The 17,159-nt window shown below is 33.7% G+C and overlaps 1 protein-coding gene across 1 annotated transcript; it reads left to right on the forward strand.

The window, feature by feature from the left end:
• The first annotated feature begins 2,927 nt into the window (after positions 1–2,927).
• LOC121408978 (protein unc-119 homolog B-like) lies at positions 2,928–15,984 on the forward strand. Its single transcript, XM_041600734.1, has 4 exons — positions 2,928–3,070; positions 5,085–5,196; positions 6,178–6,350; positions 9,149–15,984. Exons 1-4 carry the CDS (start codon positions 3,022–3,024, stop codon positions 9,268–9,270), a joined length of 456 nt encoding a protein of 151 aa, XP_041456668.1. The 5' UTR covers positions 2,928–3,021; the 3' UTR covers positions 9,271–15,984.
• The last annotated feature ends 1,175 nt before the right edge of the window (positions 15,985–17,159 follow it).

Consider the following 17,159-nt stretch of genomic DNA (forward strand, 5'->3'; position numbering starts at 1 on the left):
ATCAGTAACTATTTTCAAATTTTATCAAAGAACGGTAAGCAAAGGATAAATACGGCATGCAAAGGATATCAATATTTCAGTTCACCTCTTTGAGTAAACTGCAGCCGAAGGCGAGCGAAAGGTTGATATAACCCAAAAAGACGAACGAACAGTGAGCAAAGGTTTGATATGGCGTGCATTAGAAAGGAAGACGAGGGAATAGATCGGGCATTATTGTACTTTGTGTAATTGTGTTGCTTTGTTAAGGGTTCTTTCGAGATCGGTCCACTTTGGCAAAAGCGTGATGAGGGACTATGCGTGACAATGAAACGCGAACGTTAAACCAACGATTATTGCAGACTAAATAAGAGATGCGAATTCAAACAGATGACCAACGATTTCTCAATTTGTTGGGAAATTTTAAACATGTTCAAAATTTCCATGCGAATTTGAATAATCGCAGCTATTAGTTCAGAAGGTGTACGAACCCAAACACGAAGGGTAAATATGATTTACTATCAGTTACCATTGAAAGCGATTTCTTAAAAAATGCCTTTCGCCAGCCATCACAAGGCATATTTCAGGCAATTCGGTTAGGTGTGAGGGAGCCTTTAAATGAGATTAGTCTACATGTAAGAGGTGCATCTTCAGGTTTCCTGAATAAATTAATATATTTTTGAATGTTGATGATTTTATTGTTTAATTTTATTAAGATGGATATGTGTAAGCTCTAAGTGATAAGTGCTTTATGAAAGCAAAACCGTGTCAAGTTGAATAATGGTATAAGTTGAAATTAGATACATGTACATGGATCTTAATAACAGTCAATTCTACAACTTTCATATTCTTGGCCATTTGTATATGTATCCATCTTAATATCATTACACAACACTGTCATCAACATTCAAGAATTAATTGATTTACCATACCTTTGCAGGAAATTATTTTGGTTACCAAAATTGATTAGAATTTTTGGTTTCTTATAAGAGAAAATCTAAAAATTATGTTCTGTACAGTCCTACGTAAAAAAATTGCTTCACAAAAGACTTGATAATTAAAGCAGTCTTTAAAAAGTGAGGAGCACATGGTCAGGCGATACCAGGAAAATTGTTTCTGCTGTTTACCATCCCTCTCCTTAGAAAAGCCTTTGAAACCATCAATAATAAGATGATACATCTATATCTTAATATATTTGAGATTTTTAAAATTACAATTAATTTTGTAGCTATGTGAAATTGAGCTAGTTATGTAGCTTGTTAATTTCAAGTGATAGAATGAACACAAAAATATGCCACCTTATATAAGTAAGTCCCTTTATTCAAATTTGAATTGTTGAATATGATTTATACAATAAATGCATTTATAAAACGGGTTCAAGGATGTAGCCAATTGTGAGTGCGTATTCAAGTCACGTGTTCATGCTTTAATTATGCGCAACCTTCCAGTCGTGCATTTTTCGTGCAGCACTGTGCATTTTTTGTGCAACACCGTGCAATTTTTGTGCAGCATTAGTTCCACTAGTAGCGCGTAAAAACTGATACGCGTTCAGTAAAAGAGGCTGGCTAGGATTTTGATGCGCTTACTTAGGCGCGCATAGTAGATACGCCTGTGATGTCATAATTGACAGTCTTGTGATCTCTTCGTCTGTGCATGGACCTACCACTCCATGGTCTGTGCGATCGTACACAAGTTGGAGGGATTTGAACAAGATTTCCATGAAAAAGTCATTTTGCCGACCCGTTTTATAAAACAATTAATGCACATTTTAAGATTCGTGATGTTAGTGACGATGCGAGCAACTCTCGGGCATTCACAATATTATGCAAAAGCACTCGGCGCAAGCGCCTCTTGCTTTCGCATAATTGTAAATACCCTCGAGTGTGCTGCATCGTCATAACACACTCATAAATGTGCATTAATTGTATATTATTCCATACTTCAAGGAGTTGATTATTTTTCAATCTTGGTTACACATTGTGCAGTATATGTATCTCTTTGGCCTTCTTTCATCCAGAAATCAATGTGCTATTCTGCGGTTGCATGTATACTACAAAATAAGAGTTGTATTTCTTCAATATATTCCAATCATGTATACTACATTACACACCTGGCTTAAGTGTGGATTACAAACTTAAAAATAGCATTCCTTCAAATTTCGATTGGAGAAGCCATTATGGATTACTTCGTAGTCATGAATTGCAAATTCTATTTGATGTTGCACGGATGATATTACATTTCTCTATCAAGTAGTGTAGAATCGGAAATATCAACACTTGTAGTGATTTTTCTTGGCATTGCTTTGGCAATAGATGATGACATGATATATGGCGGAGTTTTTAAATTTCCTCCACGTAAGATGTACCTGTATGGTGGAATAAGTGAGATAATAATATGTAAAAGTCAAAGTAGAAGGATGTGATAATATATCATGCAATGAAAGTTATACAGTATTGGGTAGCAAACTAGCCAGTCTTTTATGCTCAAAATGTTCTAATGTGATTTTTTTTACTTAATTTCTAAAAAAAGAATAATGCCTGTTTTAACACGATAAGAAGACTTGGTGAACATATGCAGCTGTCGAAGGTGTCCTGTTGATAGTAACATGATCACATCTTAAAGGCAGATAGTAACGTTTTCTCACAGTATGTAAAATCAATACCTGCCAATTCAATCATAAATTGCAATCATTCAGCTCAAACAGGGATGACAAGTGCTTTATGACCTAGTGGTCAGTTACATCTATCAAGATCTACAATTTGGTGATTAAGGCACCAATAGGGTTCTGCATTCTTCTAATATGGTAAAGTCTACCTTTTATCGCTTTTTTTCAGCTCCAAAAATTTAAGTCTTTTAATATAATCATTTATTCATATGTTCCCTTTAAATTAAATCATTATTTCATTCTCTCTGTTTTTATAAATTTACCCTCCCCCTTCTCTATTCCTCCTCTCTTTCTTACCCCTCTCTCTCCATGCAGATTACCTGTGTGATCCAGATGCCAATATTTTCAGTATAGATTTCACTCGGTTCAAGATCAGAGATATGGAAACAGGGACTATTCTATTTGAGATTGCCAAGCCACCACCATCAGGTTCGTATACAATTTTTATAAGAATGTTGTTTTCAAATGAAAAGCCACCGATGATTGATGGAGGATGAGAAGCAGGTCTCAAATAACTTAACTGGAACAAACAATTTATGTAGAAGTAATTAACTGTGTTTCCACTGAAAATAGCCATCTGAGTCTCTTGAGACCTTCCTGATTAAAACACTGAAATGGGATAACTAATTATGGATACCATAATAAGGGTCATCAATTAGAGGGAATTTAATTAATCTAACTTGTCTGGGTCTGAAGGGAAATGAGCACTGTCTGTATAGGAGGAGGAGGAGAGAGGGTTAGGGAGAAGAAGATGAGGTCTAGGAGAAGGAGAATGGGGGAGTTTCTTGAAGAGTAAGAAGGAGGAAAGGAGGAAGAAATTGATAAAAAAGGGTGAAGGAATGAGAAGGAAGAAGATTGAGGAGTAGGAGGATGACGGGGATGAGAAAAGAAGGAGAAAGTGGATGGAAAGTAGAAAATAAAAGAATGGGTAACTTGATTGAGGTGAAAAAGGGAGGGGTATGAGAAAAGTGAGGAGGATTTCATGAAAGCTGAAGAAAGTCAAGGGGGGGGGGATAGAAACAATAGGCATTTGATCGATGATTTGAGGGTTATTGGGGGTAAAGTTAACTGATTGATAAACAAGAAGAGAAAGATTGAAATAAACTAAGGAATTGTCAAAAGGGGGAAAATTTCCAAAGAAACCGTCTTATGTGGCATGGAAAAATAATGGCCCACCGTCTATGCATTCATGAGAAAGGGTTTTTAAGTGGTGAAGAATTGAAGATGTAACATGTTTATTGCATATGGAGGCAGAGGAGCAAAGTGATATTGCCTGTTTAATGACATCTTTATTTATTTGAAATGGGTCGTGTGTGACGTTTATTGGAGGTAATGATGTAATCCAGGAAGTTTTATTGGGCTGACCTACAATTCCGCATGTAACATTGATTTCAAATAGAGAAACAGTTTGCATAAGAAAGATTGCTGATGTGATGATCTTTATAAATTTGATCAGTAAGTGTTCCATTAAACAAATTCCTCGATTTCTAGTATTATTCTAGGATTGGAGTAAGAGCAAGGGAAATAGGTTTTCAATTTCATGAAGATTTTAGACAAAATTGTTTTTGCGATAAGATTAATATGCACTATGATTCTTTATTTCTTTTTTTTTATATGGAGAAAAATATTTGTAAATCATTAAATTAGCCAAATGGATGGGGAAAAATATTTGCAAATCATTAAATTAGCCGAACAGATGAAATTAACACTGATTTGTATAGCCCATCAAAAGAAGTTTGTTAGTTGGTTCAGCGCCCCTGACCTTTCTAAGTGTAAAATACTGATACAATTCAAATTACAATACATAATATCAGCAATTACATGGCAGCTTGACCATTGAAAGCCTTTAGACAAGGCCCTGCATATGATTTGATGTGCATATCTATTAGAAAAGGAGTGACTAGTGAAAAGAAACTTGATTGTACAAACAAGGGTTGGATTCCTTGTATTAACCATTGTTCCCCGCATTGAATCTGCTACTTTAAGAGGTAGAAGCCAATCAACTAGCACATTGTTCACACGAAAGAAGTGAACGTAAGCCAGTTGTCTGACGCCATCACCATCAGCAGTGAAGATTAGCGTACAGGCATGTTATGAAACAATCTCACATTTATACATAAATGGAAATATGTTTTATTGTTTGTGTAATCCTGCCCCTCTCTACCAAAACTCAAAAGAGACAGATATATCCAAATCCTCAAACAATACATGTGTTTGGGGGTTTGGATATATATCTGTCTCTTTTGAGTTTTGGTAGTGGTGATAATTAATTAGAATCATGTCCCCAAAAATATTCATTTTTAGTTGAAAAGTAAATAAGCAAAGACAACACATGAGAGAAATACACGATGAGACCATGATTGCATTTAATCCGATAATTAGATTTCACTTATTTTCATTCAGGTGAATTTAATGTAAATCTAACTTTTTCTTGTGATTGCAGAGAATGATGATGATGTAGAACCAGAACCAGAGGATGTTGATCCCAATGCTGGACGATTTGTACGCTATCAGTTCACACCACAGTTTCTCAAGCTGAAGACGATTGGTGCAACGTAAGTTGGTTTCACCACAATGCACATTAGCTATCATTGTCATTGCTTGTAGGTGATTCTTACGAGTGGAAGGGAATTCCAAGGGCAATAAATTTATTTTTATTTTGGGATCAGTTCTCTGATGTTATTGTCTGTGCCCTTGACAATGCTTAAAGGAGAATGAAGCCCTGGAAACTAGTTAGCTGGTATAATAACAGTCAAATCAAATTAAAAAAATGAAAGCTTGAGAAAAGCAAATAATGAAAATAATAAGAGGGTTGTGAGCATATGACATCACTTATGATGTGGACATCCTCCCATTGGCAATGCGACGAACATGTGTCAGGTCACAGTTGTAAAACTCCCAATTGCTTTTGTACATACTTTACTTAAATTGTGACTTTTATCAAGTCTATTCCTAAATCAGGTGGGTTTTATTCATGGGAGGCCATGTTATAGGGGTGTGATTTTTAAAAAAAGTTTGCACTATCATAAGAATGAGCAAAAATAGATGTTTTGGGGTATATTTTCAGTGAACATGGGGGAGAGATGTACTTATGTGACATCACAAATCCTGGTCACATTGCAGATGGGAGGATCAGTAGAGCAATAGTGATTTTGACATTCAAATGTTCATAACGTTCATATTGTTTGTCCAATTGTTCTTGAACTTTCTTTGATCTAATTCTTTGATTTTTCTGTTTTTATACTAGCTAACTTAAAGGGTTACATTATCTTTTTATAACTGTTTGAGTGATTGATCAATATGATTGTTGGATTGCTCTAGACAATTTAGTGATATCCATAAAAACCAGCATCAATAACAATCAAATGAAAGAATTCGGAGAACATCTATTAAGAACAGGTGTCTCCATTTTCCTGCAAAATCAGATTCTGCAGGCAAAATATTATATGACAAATAATATGCTTTCTTAGCTGGTGTTAATTAGACAAACCACTAATCAATCACTATTTGTTTGCATCTCTCATTCTTGGATACAGGGTAGAGTTTGTGGTAGGTGATAAACCAATCAGTAACTTCCGGATGATTGAGAGACATTACTTCAGAGATAGATTGCTCAAGAGCTTTGACTTTAACTTTGGCTTCATTATCCCAGATAGCAAGAATACCTGTGAACATATATATGAGTTCCCTCAATTATCTACAGATGAAGGTGAGTATGGAGGATATCTTTCCTTATTTTTATTTCCATTTTGATAATTTGTTGTACATTAAGATTCTGTGAATTCAGCTGAATATTTTAGTTTTGGCTTGAATTTAAGATTTTACAAAAAAAAATTCCTCCTTAAAGCTCTTTTTTTAAAGTTTTGGTTAGTCCTGTCCATTTCAGGATAAATGATAGTTGTATGTAGCTTTCTGATGAACCATCACCAAATTTCTGAGATAGTGTTAAAAAATTTCATTTTTAATGGAAAATAGAAACAATGGTGACAGAGGATAATAAGTATTAAAAAAAAATTGAAAGTCAAACTAGTATTGATCCTTTACCAAAGATTAAGATGAGATGTAATAAAACATCAATTGTTTAAATTTTGGCGATTGCTTTCACAAGGGTTTGTAATAAATACAGTAATGTGAAAGAAAGGCAATTTAAACTCATTCTCCATTTTTTCCCAAACCATACAATTGATATTATTGTTAAAATAGCAGAGTTGTATGGTTTGACTTGTGCAATAGTCCCAATGATAAGCTGCTGAATATCTGTAGAAGCTGGAGAAACCATGGATTTGATGGTCTCTTTTCTGTACCAAACTACAAAGTGCTTGGAGCGATGCATGCATGCATTGACAGTGACATGCTTGACAGGCCAGACCGACTAGAAATAGAATATATTGGAACTAGGTCACAGAAACATTGCCAACATTGTATTACCCAGTCTGCCACCCTATCTAATCTGCCCATGTTGTCTAGTGTGCCTATTGAAATTGGAGTATCTTCAGTAGATTAAGCTCTGCTTGTAATGTTGGAAAAATAATCTCAACATAACTGTACTTATAAGAAGAGTAGGGAAAGGGGGACAAGTGATTTCAGAATCCAAACTGATGAGGCTTTGCAATGCTTGCATTTCATTTTTGTATTTATAAATATTCTCATAGCATGGATCAAGTTAAATCATGGTTTTCTTGGACTTCACTTGTACGAAGCATCAATTCATTAAGGTTATATTAATCTTTAATCCTGATAATTTCTCAGTGATATCCAGTAACAAAATTTTACAAGAGAATGGGAAGGAGAATATGATATGGGGATAAGATGAATTATAATATCTTTAAATAAATTATGAATAAATATTATGTCAGAATATTGAAGGAGGGAGATGAAATCCTAGCATTTCATAGAAATTTGGATTTAATCCGTGTTCATAAATGAGAATACCTATCAATGATATGAATTAGATATAGTGATACAAATAGGCTACTTTCAATTTGGAATAATTTTTTACCTACCGATTGCCATTGTCCTTCAGCAGTGAAAAGCTCATTTTGAAATAATAATGACCCCCCCTCCTGCATTCAGAATGATTCTTAGTAAATGTAGCAATGACTCATGAATGTTGTGAGTCAGCTGCCTTAAAGGCATCTCTGGGGTATCATTATATGAACATGGAGGCTCCAGTATGATTTGGCCTTGCCCATTTGTATTAACCTTGAAAATATCCATTTGATGAAGGTTGGGTATTTTTATTTCCCATTTGCTCTTTACATCCCTGTTCTTGTTATCATTGTAATGGATGTTCGATTTGACTGAAATTGATTTTTAAGATATTGGAGAAATGAAAATGACATTTGTAATAGGCCGTTTGTTGAGTCATGTAAAGCATGTATATCACATTTTCAAATCAATACTTTATTTTGAGCGTGAATTGGAATAGGCATATGTTATTTGAGCAAAATTATGAAGCACTGAAAGTGATGTGAAGTGATATAACATGAAAACAAACATGATTTTTTTTTTATTGGTCATTTCATTATCTCTCTTTATTCCAACAACTTTCTCCTCCATTCCTTCTATGCTTTATTCCCTCTCTCTCTTTCCATATTTTTAAATTCTAATATCTGTTTTCCTCTTTCTTTCTTTTGATCATGCTATATATGATCATTTCCTCATCTTGTTTCTCCCTTTCTCATGATCTTTATCTTTATTTTTCACCTTATTTTCTAATCATGGTTAATACAAATTAACCATGTTTAATACAGATGTTCCTATAATTTTAAATCTTTTCAGATAGTATTAGTAATCCAATGATTTTGTCCATAAACCCTTACTTATATTTCATTTGTTGTAACATACAATTCCCCTATTCCTTTTTAATATTGATGTTACATTGCTTTTATTTGTAATGATCCTAACCCTTTGATATCTTATAATTAGACATACATTTATAACTAATTGCCATTTTTTTTTCACTAGATTTTCTATAGTGCCAGAATTATTTCATTGTTCATTGTTTTTATCAGCGAATGAATTATACAATTAGTAGTATTAAAATTAGTCACTGTTCCCTTTTAATAATTTAAAATATTTTAGTTTGATTAATATTATCATTTAAGTAACAATGTTTGTTTATTTATGTTACTAAGTATTGTTATCTTTGATTTAGATTTTTACTTTATTTTCATGTATGATGTGATGATTTATGTTATACTTTTTGTTTTCATCAGGTCATTGATGAAAAACAGTTTTATATTGATCTTTTGTACCTGATTAAATATGTTCTAATAAATAAATAAATCAAATTTCTCTCCATCCTTATTACTTTTTCTTCTCTCTTTCTTTCTTCCATCCTTATTACTCTTTCTTCTCTCTTTCTCTCTTTTTCCTGTGTCTGTATATTTTCTTTGCCTTTGTATATTACCTGTGCATATGTGTCATTTTGAAATTTAATTGTTTTCTTTATTTTTCATCTTACTTTATCTCGCCCCCCCTCCTCTCTCTCTCTCTCTGATGCAGTTCATGAAATGGTAGAGAATCCATTTGAGACCAAGTCCGACAGCTTCTACTTCGTTGACAACAGGCTGATTATGCACAACAAAGCCGACTATGCTTACAACGGAGGCATCGGGGCCATGTGATCTTACACCTTTCTACCTTGTGTCTTCATCCCTTCTCATGTGTCAATAGCTGTACAGAAATCTAGGAGCCATGTGAAAATGGGGTCACCAGTCTATGTCACTTTCAGTCACTTCACAGATGAAACGGTTACCAATCTACCACTCTCCTTGGCAGAATGTCCTCTTGTCTCATGTGTACTAGCTATATAGAAGGTTGTAAGAGTCGTGCATTATCGCGAGTCACCAGTCTGTCACCAATCACATCACTGTTGACGATTCACAGTTCTGCATGGCAGATGTTCATATCATCTCATTGGTCACTAGCTGAATAGATTAATCAAAATGTTATTTTAAAGAAGGATCACCAGACGAATTATCTATCGATTCACAATCGCATTTGTTACCAATTTATATCATCTTATTGATCAGTAACTGCATAGATGATTACAAGAGCCATGTAAAAATTGGATCTCCAGTCTACCCCTAATTATTTAACACTTGAAATACCTGTCAAAATGTTCTAATGAATGTTCTCTCTTCTCTAGTGATGCCTATACAGATGATCATAAGAGTTTTATGAAGAAATGGTCACCGGTCGTATTCTAGTTGCAAATCCTTCTATCTTTCAAACAATGCTCTTCTCATGTGTGAAAAGCTGTACAGTTTGAAATGAGAACTCCCACAAGATTTGGTCACCATTCAATGACAATTTCAGCATTTTCTACCAGGTTTTGCATTGTACATAAAAATAAAGAAGGGAAATTAATCAATATATATATATCAAACTTTACAATTTATCGTATTCATTGACTCCCACCAGAAAAAAATTTACCTCATGGGGAAAAATGAATTTTCTTTCCCTCATATAAAATTACCTTGTTTATTCCGAGTTTAAATGAATACCCACATTTTAGATTTGATCATAGATCATATTTTTTTTAAAATCAAAATATTTCATTGAAACTTGTATGATATTGTAGATAAATATGAGCTTTTTTCGGATTTTGGTATTCACTTCCATTAGTCTTCACAGGCTTTTACATCTGAGAGGGGATATAAAGCACGGTTTACTTTGCACAATCTGTATAGCTATTGATGTACAGACTGCACACATCTACATTTGTGTCCACAAGCTTTTAATCATTAGAAATGTAGTGAGAGAATTCTTTTAGAAAAAATTATGATTTTCTCCAATCTGGGCTCCGTATCACAAAGATCAGCGATCAATCGCTAAATGGACCGACCCATCAAGATCAGTTTTACACCCGTATTTGGCTGAAATACTGACCAGGAACCAATCAGAAGTGTTCTTTCATATTTACTTTTCATCACTAAGCTGTGTGTGACGGGCCCAGGCCCTGTAACACAAAGCTTAGTGATCGATCGTACAATTTGTTTGTTTGAGTGTTAAGAGTGATCACTGCAGTTAATCATTAAATATCAATACTGTGCTTTGGGGCCCTGGTATTAACTGCTATGACTCCTTTACATGCAATCATTATACTTTTGATAAAAATGACTCGAGGCAAATTGAAGACTGTATCTAACGATATATTCCCTTTATTGACAATGACTGGAATGAGCCGTTAAGTGTGTCCCGTATTTTCATCATGGCCTAGTCATCTGATGTGTAATAGAGAATATATTTTCATGATTGCAACGTACTATTGACAAGTTGATAGAAGGAAGGATTATTGGAAGATAGATTTACAGTACTGTTTTGATAGACCAATCGTCCATATTTTTCCTCTCTTATTTCAACAAATACCCTTTTTTTGTTTAATTTGAACATAATTGATTTTCAAAGTGTGTATAAAATTTTGATTTTTTTTCTTCTTGAAATCTTAGGAAATTTAGTGTATTCTTTTGTAAATAGAGAAATCTGATATTATATTGGGAAGAGTGGGAGATTGTTTTAATAGAGTTTTTTTTTCACATTTACTTGTATATGTACTTAGAGATTTAGAGATTTCATAGAATATTCCAATGAAATTCAACCATTATCATTCCGGGATTTAAGAGTATATATATATAAAAAAAAACTGGACCAATTATATGTTATGCTGTCTTTAGAGTTTGGTTTATTAAAACAGGAATGAAATGGATAAACTCACTACAGGCTTGTTTAGACTCCGTTCAGACTCTCTGTCCAACAGAGACACAACAGACCTAAGCCTATTTTTTGTACAAGGTCAATATAGTATCGGAGAAAGAAAGAGAAAATTGCTAGGGCAGGAGATTTAATATCTACTCTGCAAAAATGTGTGGATTAGCCAGTTGTATAGAAAGTTTGCAAGAAGGTTTTGTGCATAACTAATTTAAAGAAAAATCTCTTTAGAGAGTTGGTGTACATATTGAGCATTCATTAACATCGTTTGGAGGGTTTGTTGTGCTATATATCTGAATAGGCCTTTCATGTAAGTTCACATGCCCTGCTTTAGAAATTGAAAGGTAGTGAGTATGAGTGTGAAGCTAGGACATCATCATTAAATCCATTGTGGAGAGATCCTGATGTCTGTTCATAGTGAAATTAATGTTAAAGATGCAATAAAAACATTTTTGGGTAAAAATTAGGAGGAACCTTGAATTGGAGAGTACTTAAATACAGAATAAACTCATTTTTAGTGATGAACAGATGGTTTACCTATTTCATACTGATTTTTTTTCCCGTCAAATTTCACCCGTTAATCTTCTCCATCTGCCAAATTACTTAAAGGGAAAAATGTGTACTTGGATAATTGAATAGAGTGATCATCTGATATTTTCAATCAACATGTGTACATAGGAGATTATACAAATGATTCTTTTTTATCGCCTATTTAAAGACACCATTACACTGTCCATTTGATGTGTAATCTTGTGTGCGAAGATGATTGCAACAAGTGTAGGGAGTAGGTGCGTTCTAGGATAAATTTTCTGTGGTTATGGTGTATCTTTAATCTACCTTGTTTTCTCCATTTAGATTTGTTACAGTTGTGAATGCCTGACATACATTTAATAGGTCAAAATTACATAGATTGCAGCTTAAAATAGAACTCTGACAAATTTTCTATTGCAGGGTTTCCAAAATGTCCACTGCCCCTTGTTAATATTTATTCATTAACAGGAAAAGGCACATGAAATATATACCATTTATAATTCATAAGAGGCCAGCACATACAAGTATTCAAATTCATGTTTAAAAATCTAATTAAATGAGATGAAATGCGGTTGTATGTCAAAACTTTTCAATTTGCATAATGCATGCATGTATTGGGCTTATGATAATACTTAATGGGTGTAGCTATTTCATTGATTTCGTAGAGTTTAAATTGATTTTATATTTTATAAGACAAGAAGTAATTCTGAGAGGGGTATTCTAAAATGCACCACAAAGAATGTTCTCTTGCATTTTCAATGATATATTGTGGCATTCATAGTACTTATTCACTTTATCATCACAGAGTAGTTTAAATGTTAAAGATCTACCTTTTTTCTTTGTTTAGTAGTACATGTTTGTATCTTTACTATTTATATTCAAAATTTCAAATAACAAGTTCATCCGTGTCTAAATCAAGTCTTGTGTTGTCTTGTGTAAGAAGCTTTTGCTAACTTGTCTTTCATATTGATGTAGGAAAGAAAGAAGAGGGAATAACTGGTCAAGAAAATAAATGTATTATACCGTCCACTGTCCTCTGTACTATGATTGACATATATGTACCATTATTTACATTTGTTTGTTTTATATTCAAAGCTAGTACTTGTCTTATTTGTATGTTGATGTATTGTGAAGAGGATCTTTAGTTTTGTCCATGGATTGACCCAGTGCACTATTGTGGTAGGGAATGTGAATTAGGGGAGATATGATTTTAGCACTGGGGAGGGAAGGGGAATGTAACAATTATGAAATGTAATATAAAGTGATGATACTCTGGATGAATGAACAAGATCTCGTAAAGTTATATCACACCGAGGTTTTTTTACCTGACTGCTAAGAAAGCACGAATGCCTGTGAGCAAGCAACCAGGGGACCAACAGCTTAAGGTCCTCTCAGAGGGACCTGGTAATGAGGATAAATGCCTTACCAAAGGGCACTAGCGCACCACTTGGGAATCGAACACGGGTCACGGGAATCCGAAACCCCTGCTCTACCGACTGAGCTATCGCGCCTCACCTAAATCATCATCCTCATCCTTGTTGTCATCATTATTGTCCCCACCACAACCACGACTTTAATCATGATCATCCTTGTCATTGTATATTGAAAAGGTATTTATTTTAACGTAATCATCTCTCTTCTATACACTTAAAGTATTAAAGAAATTTAAAATAAGAATAAAGGGAAGGTGGCATAAGCCATGAAAAAACAATATAAAGCACCAAAAAATAGATGATGAAAACAAATGGGTTGCTATGTTTCAATAGAGGATTCATGTATATGACTGTTACACTTCACATGAAATTTAAAATGGCACTTCTATGGACAAAGCTATAGCATCCTCTGAGAATGTTTATTTGTTGTTTGTATTCATGTATTCCATTCTATTATTCTATGTGTACTAATTGATTGTATCTCAATTAAGTTGAAGCAAGGAATGGCAAAGTGGTGGTTATCACTGTAGGTGAGTGCAGATGGTATAGAGATTTCTGCCTCTGCTATTTCATTTTCAGATCACAAGGTAGGATTAGTGTTTGGTGTGTACAGGATATTTCATTCTCACTTATTTTTAGGATTATATATATCTACTTAAACATGGGAGGATCATGCAATTTAAGAGTATTGGATGTCTTAAGAGCTTGTTCATTCTAAGCTAGGTATAGTTGTGCAAAATGAAGGCCAACTGTTCACAACAAAATCATTTCTATCTTCACTTATCTCTGTGTTATAACAGATATTTGATGCGTGGTATATACTATCATAAGGTCTGTAGTATATGTCCTGGTGTCTGAGCAAGTGTCACAAGTTTCACTAATTTTTAATGAGAACGTGCACATCAATATAGTGGTGGATCGAGCCGGGTTGGAAATAATACCAATTCAAGGGCCATATTGTTTATTCACAGTGGTGGGTCCATCCAAAGTATTTTGTCTAATTTGGCGGAATCTGCCCCTGCAACATCAATTCAACTTTTGTCACATGTAAATATATTGTATTCTAACAAGCCTTGTGTCACATCACACAGTTTACAATGTATTCTCATCCTGGTATGGAACAATGAACAATATTCATGCCCCTGTGATGTAGATCATCACATGTAGATCATTAAAGGGTATCGATTTCATGTTAACACCAAATAGTCTTGTAAGAAAAAAAAATGTTTTCCTAATCAGGCTAGGGTATTGTCATGTGTTTTTGAATTCTGGATATAATTCATAGTCATATGTAATAGCATTCATCTAAATTGCTAATTTCATTATGTAACTGGTCAGCAATCATTTTCACAATTACTTTTACAGTCTCAATGAAGGTCTTTATCTTTATAAAAGGCGTTGATGTATGTGAGAGCTCCATAATCTTAACATTTGTGTCAATTCAACTAATTTTTGTAAGCTATTGATTCTGAGAAATCTTGTCTATTTTTATGATAAACTGTATTCTCATGTCAATCACATAGTTGCTTTGAATTTCTTATAGTGATGAAGCATGAAGATTTATAACAGCACAGAGACTTGTCTTTTAAAGGATAAATGATGCATTTTCATAGCACAAATGTCAAGTGATGTATGTTTCAGTTTAGAGTAGTAAAAGTATTGGTTTTATAATAAATGACACCCAATATTTATTTTCACACTCATTGGTAGGCGTATTTGTGTTTATTTGACACAACAAGCACCTTGTGTTTGGTATTGCCCCATACTTGATTAATCCTTGGAAAGTATATGCTTTGTAAACACTTCATAGACCCTTGCACACGAACACCTTATCACTGTTAGCACCCAATCATAATACTACCACATGTGGGGGAATTATAAGTTTAGTGTGTAGATGTGGTGTTGCTCTCACAATTTCCATTTCCATTATGAAAGCTTGAAATATTTAGACTGGCTGTCCTTGAATTTTGTTTTACAATGTACATATATGTAACAGATGAACCTTGCGTTTTGTTTCAATGATTTGTCTTTGTTGCAAGGACTACTTTAATCTGTTGAAAAATAGCTAATTCAAGTGCCTAAAAATGCTTTATGTGACCAGTAATCTATTTGCATCTCCTTGCAGATCTAGTAATTCTCCATTTATTTATGTCACAAGGGAAAACTTGTTTTTATTTAGGGGAAATTCTACTGTTGGGCGGTATCAATCCCGCAAGAGAAAATATACTATCACAGTGAGATTGTTACCAAATGAACAGTTGAAGATGAGCAGCAAAACAGCATATTTGAAATACTTGTGACATTAGGCTTACCAACAAATTCAAATTTAAGAAGAAAGATGAAAGTCACTTTGCTCAACCTTTTTTTAATATTCTCTCATTCCTGTAAAATCCTATCTATGTGATAAAATGCTGTCAATGCTATATGCAGAGTTTATTAGGATAGTAAAGAGTTGTAATATATGAAGCCTCACAATCACCATGTATTCTATAGGGTTGAATGTAGACAGAAAATGCAGAGAAATTAATTTAGAATGTATAGATATATGATTCTGCTTAGAAAATGATCTACTTATTTGAGTTTTTAAATCACCTTGATGAGCATATGTGTGCATTAATATTTCCTGCATGTTAACCACAAGCCATGAATTTATGTTGAATTGTAGTAAAAATAATATCTTGGATCATGAGATTATTTCATGAAACAAGTCGCGATTTTCACCAACTAAAGCTACCAAAATCCTGTGCATCGAATTGGCTCAGAGCAAATTCGTCAGTGAAAATCTGACAAGATAGTTCATGAAACACTTCTGTGAATTCACAAAGATGGTTTGGATGTAAACCTTGGTTAAAGCAGCTTTCATGGTGCAAGTGTTCTTGATTTAGAATATATAGATAAAAAGGTTCCGTAATGACTGAATATCTTTGGCAAGGGATGCTAAATTTGAGTTTATTAACATCAATTTATACAAACTGTGGTTGAAATATAGAGCATCTAGTGTGATTTTAGTGCCCTACACTGTAACATGCTTTTAAATAGACCTTACAAGGTATATCAACTAAATTGAGTGGACTTATACCACAAAAGCTGCATTTACCATGGTCTAATTCTAGCCACCTATTGATGGACTCATGGATGTGAAAGGAATACACAGATTTAGTAAGTATTGCTAAATAAAAAAAAGTTACAAGATTTGCATAAACACCCCTAATCCTATCATTATATACATTTATAAACAAAACTTTGAAGTTTCAATCCCAACTAGTATACACTCACTTAATTTTCTCTTTTTGTGTGTGAAGTTACAATTTTTAAGTGAACAGAAGTTGTAAAATCTAATGATGCGTAATACACGCAACACTGCTGATTTAACCATTGCAGTATCACATGTGCACAGCAGTTAAAATCTGGCAGTACACTTTGTATACACGCGTTATTCAGTATCTTGTATCTTGAAACATTGTGCTATAAAGAGGTCATACAATGTCAAAGTTGCTGCGGTCAGTTCAAATGTGTTTAACCTTATTTCTTTTTAAAGGAAGAATTCAATGAAATTAGCAGAGATAAATCTTCACAGTGTGATTGTAATTAACAAGTTTACTCATGTGCTGCTCTAGAACAGTGTTTTCGATGTTTTAGTCTATAGTCAGACCATGTAGGAGAGAAAAATAATTCTGCACACTTTGATTAGAGACTAACCAAATGAATTTTACCTGTTTTGTGTGGATTTTAAACAAAAATATGTAATATTGTAATTAAATCAAATTGTGACTATTTTTGCCTACATTTTCTTTTTAGTGTTGGATTACTAGTAATCTGTCGTTGATTTTCATAAATGT

This window comes from Lytechinus variegatus, chromosome 2, assembly GCF_018143015.1.
Source record: "Lytechinus variegatus isolate NC3 chromosome 2, Lvar_3.0, whole genome shotgun sequence".
Lineage (NCBI taxonomy): Eukaryota > Metazoa > Echinodermata > Echinoidea > Temnopleuroida > Toxopneustidae > Lytechinus > Lytechinus variegatus.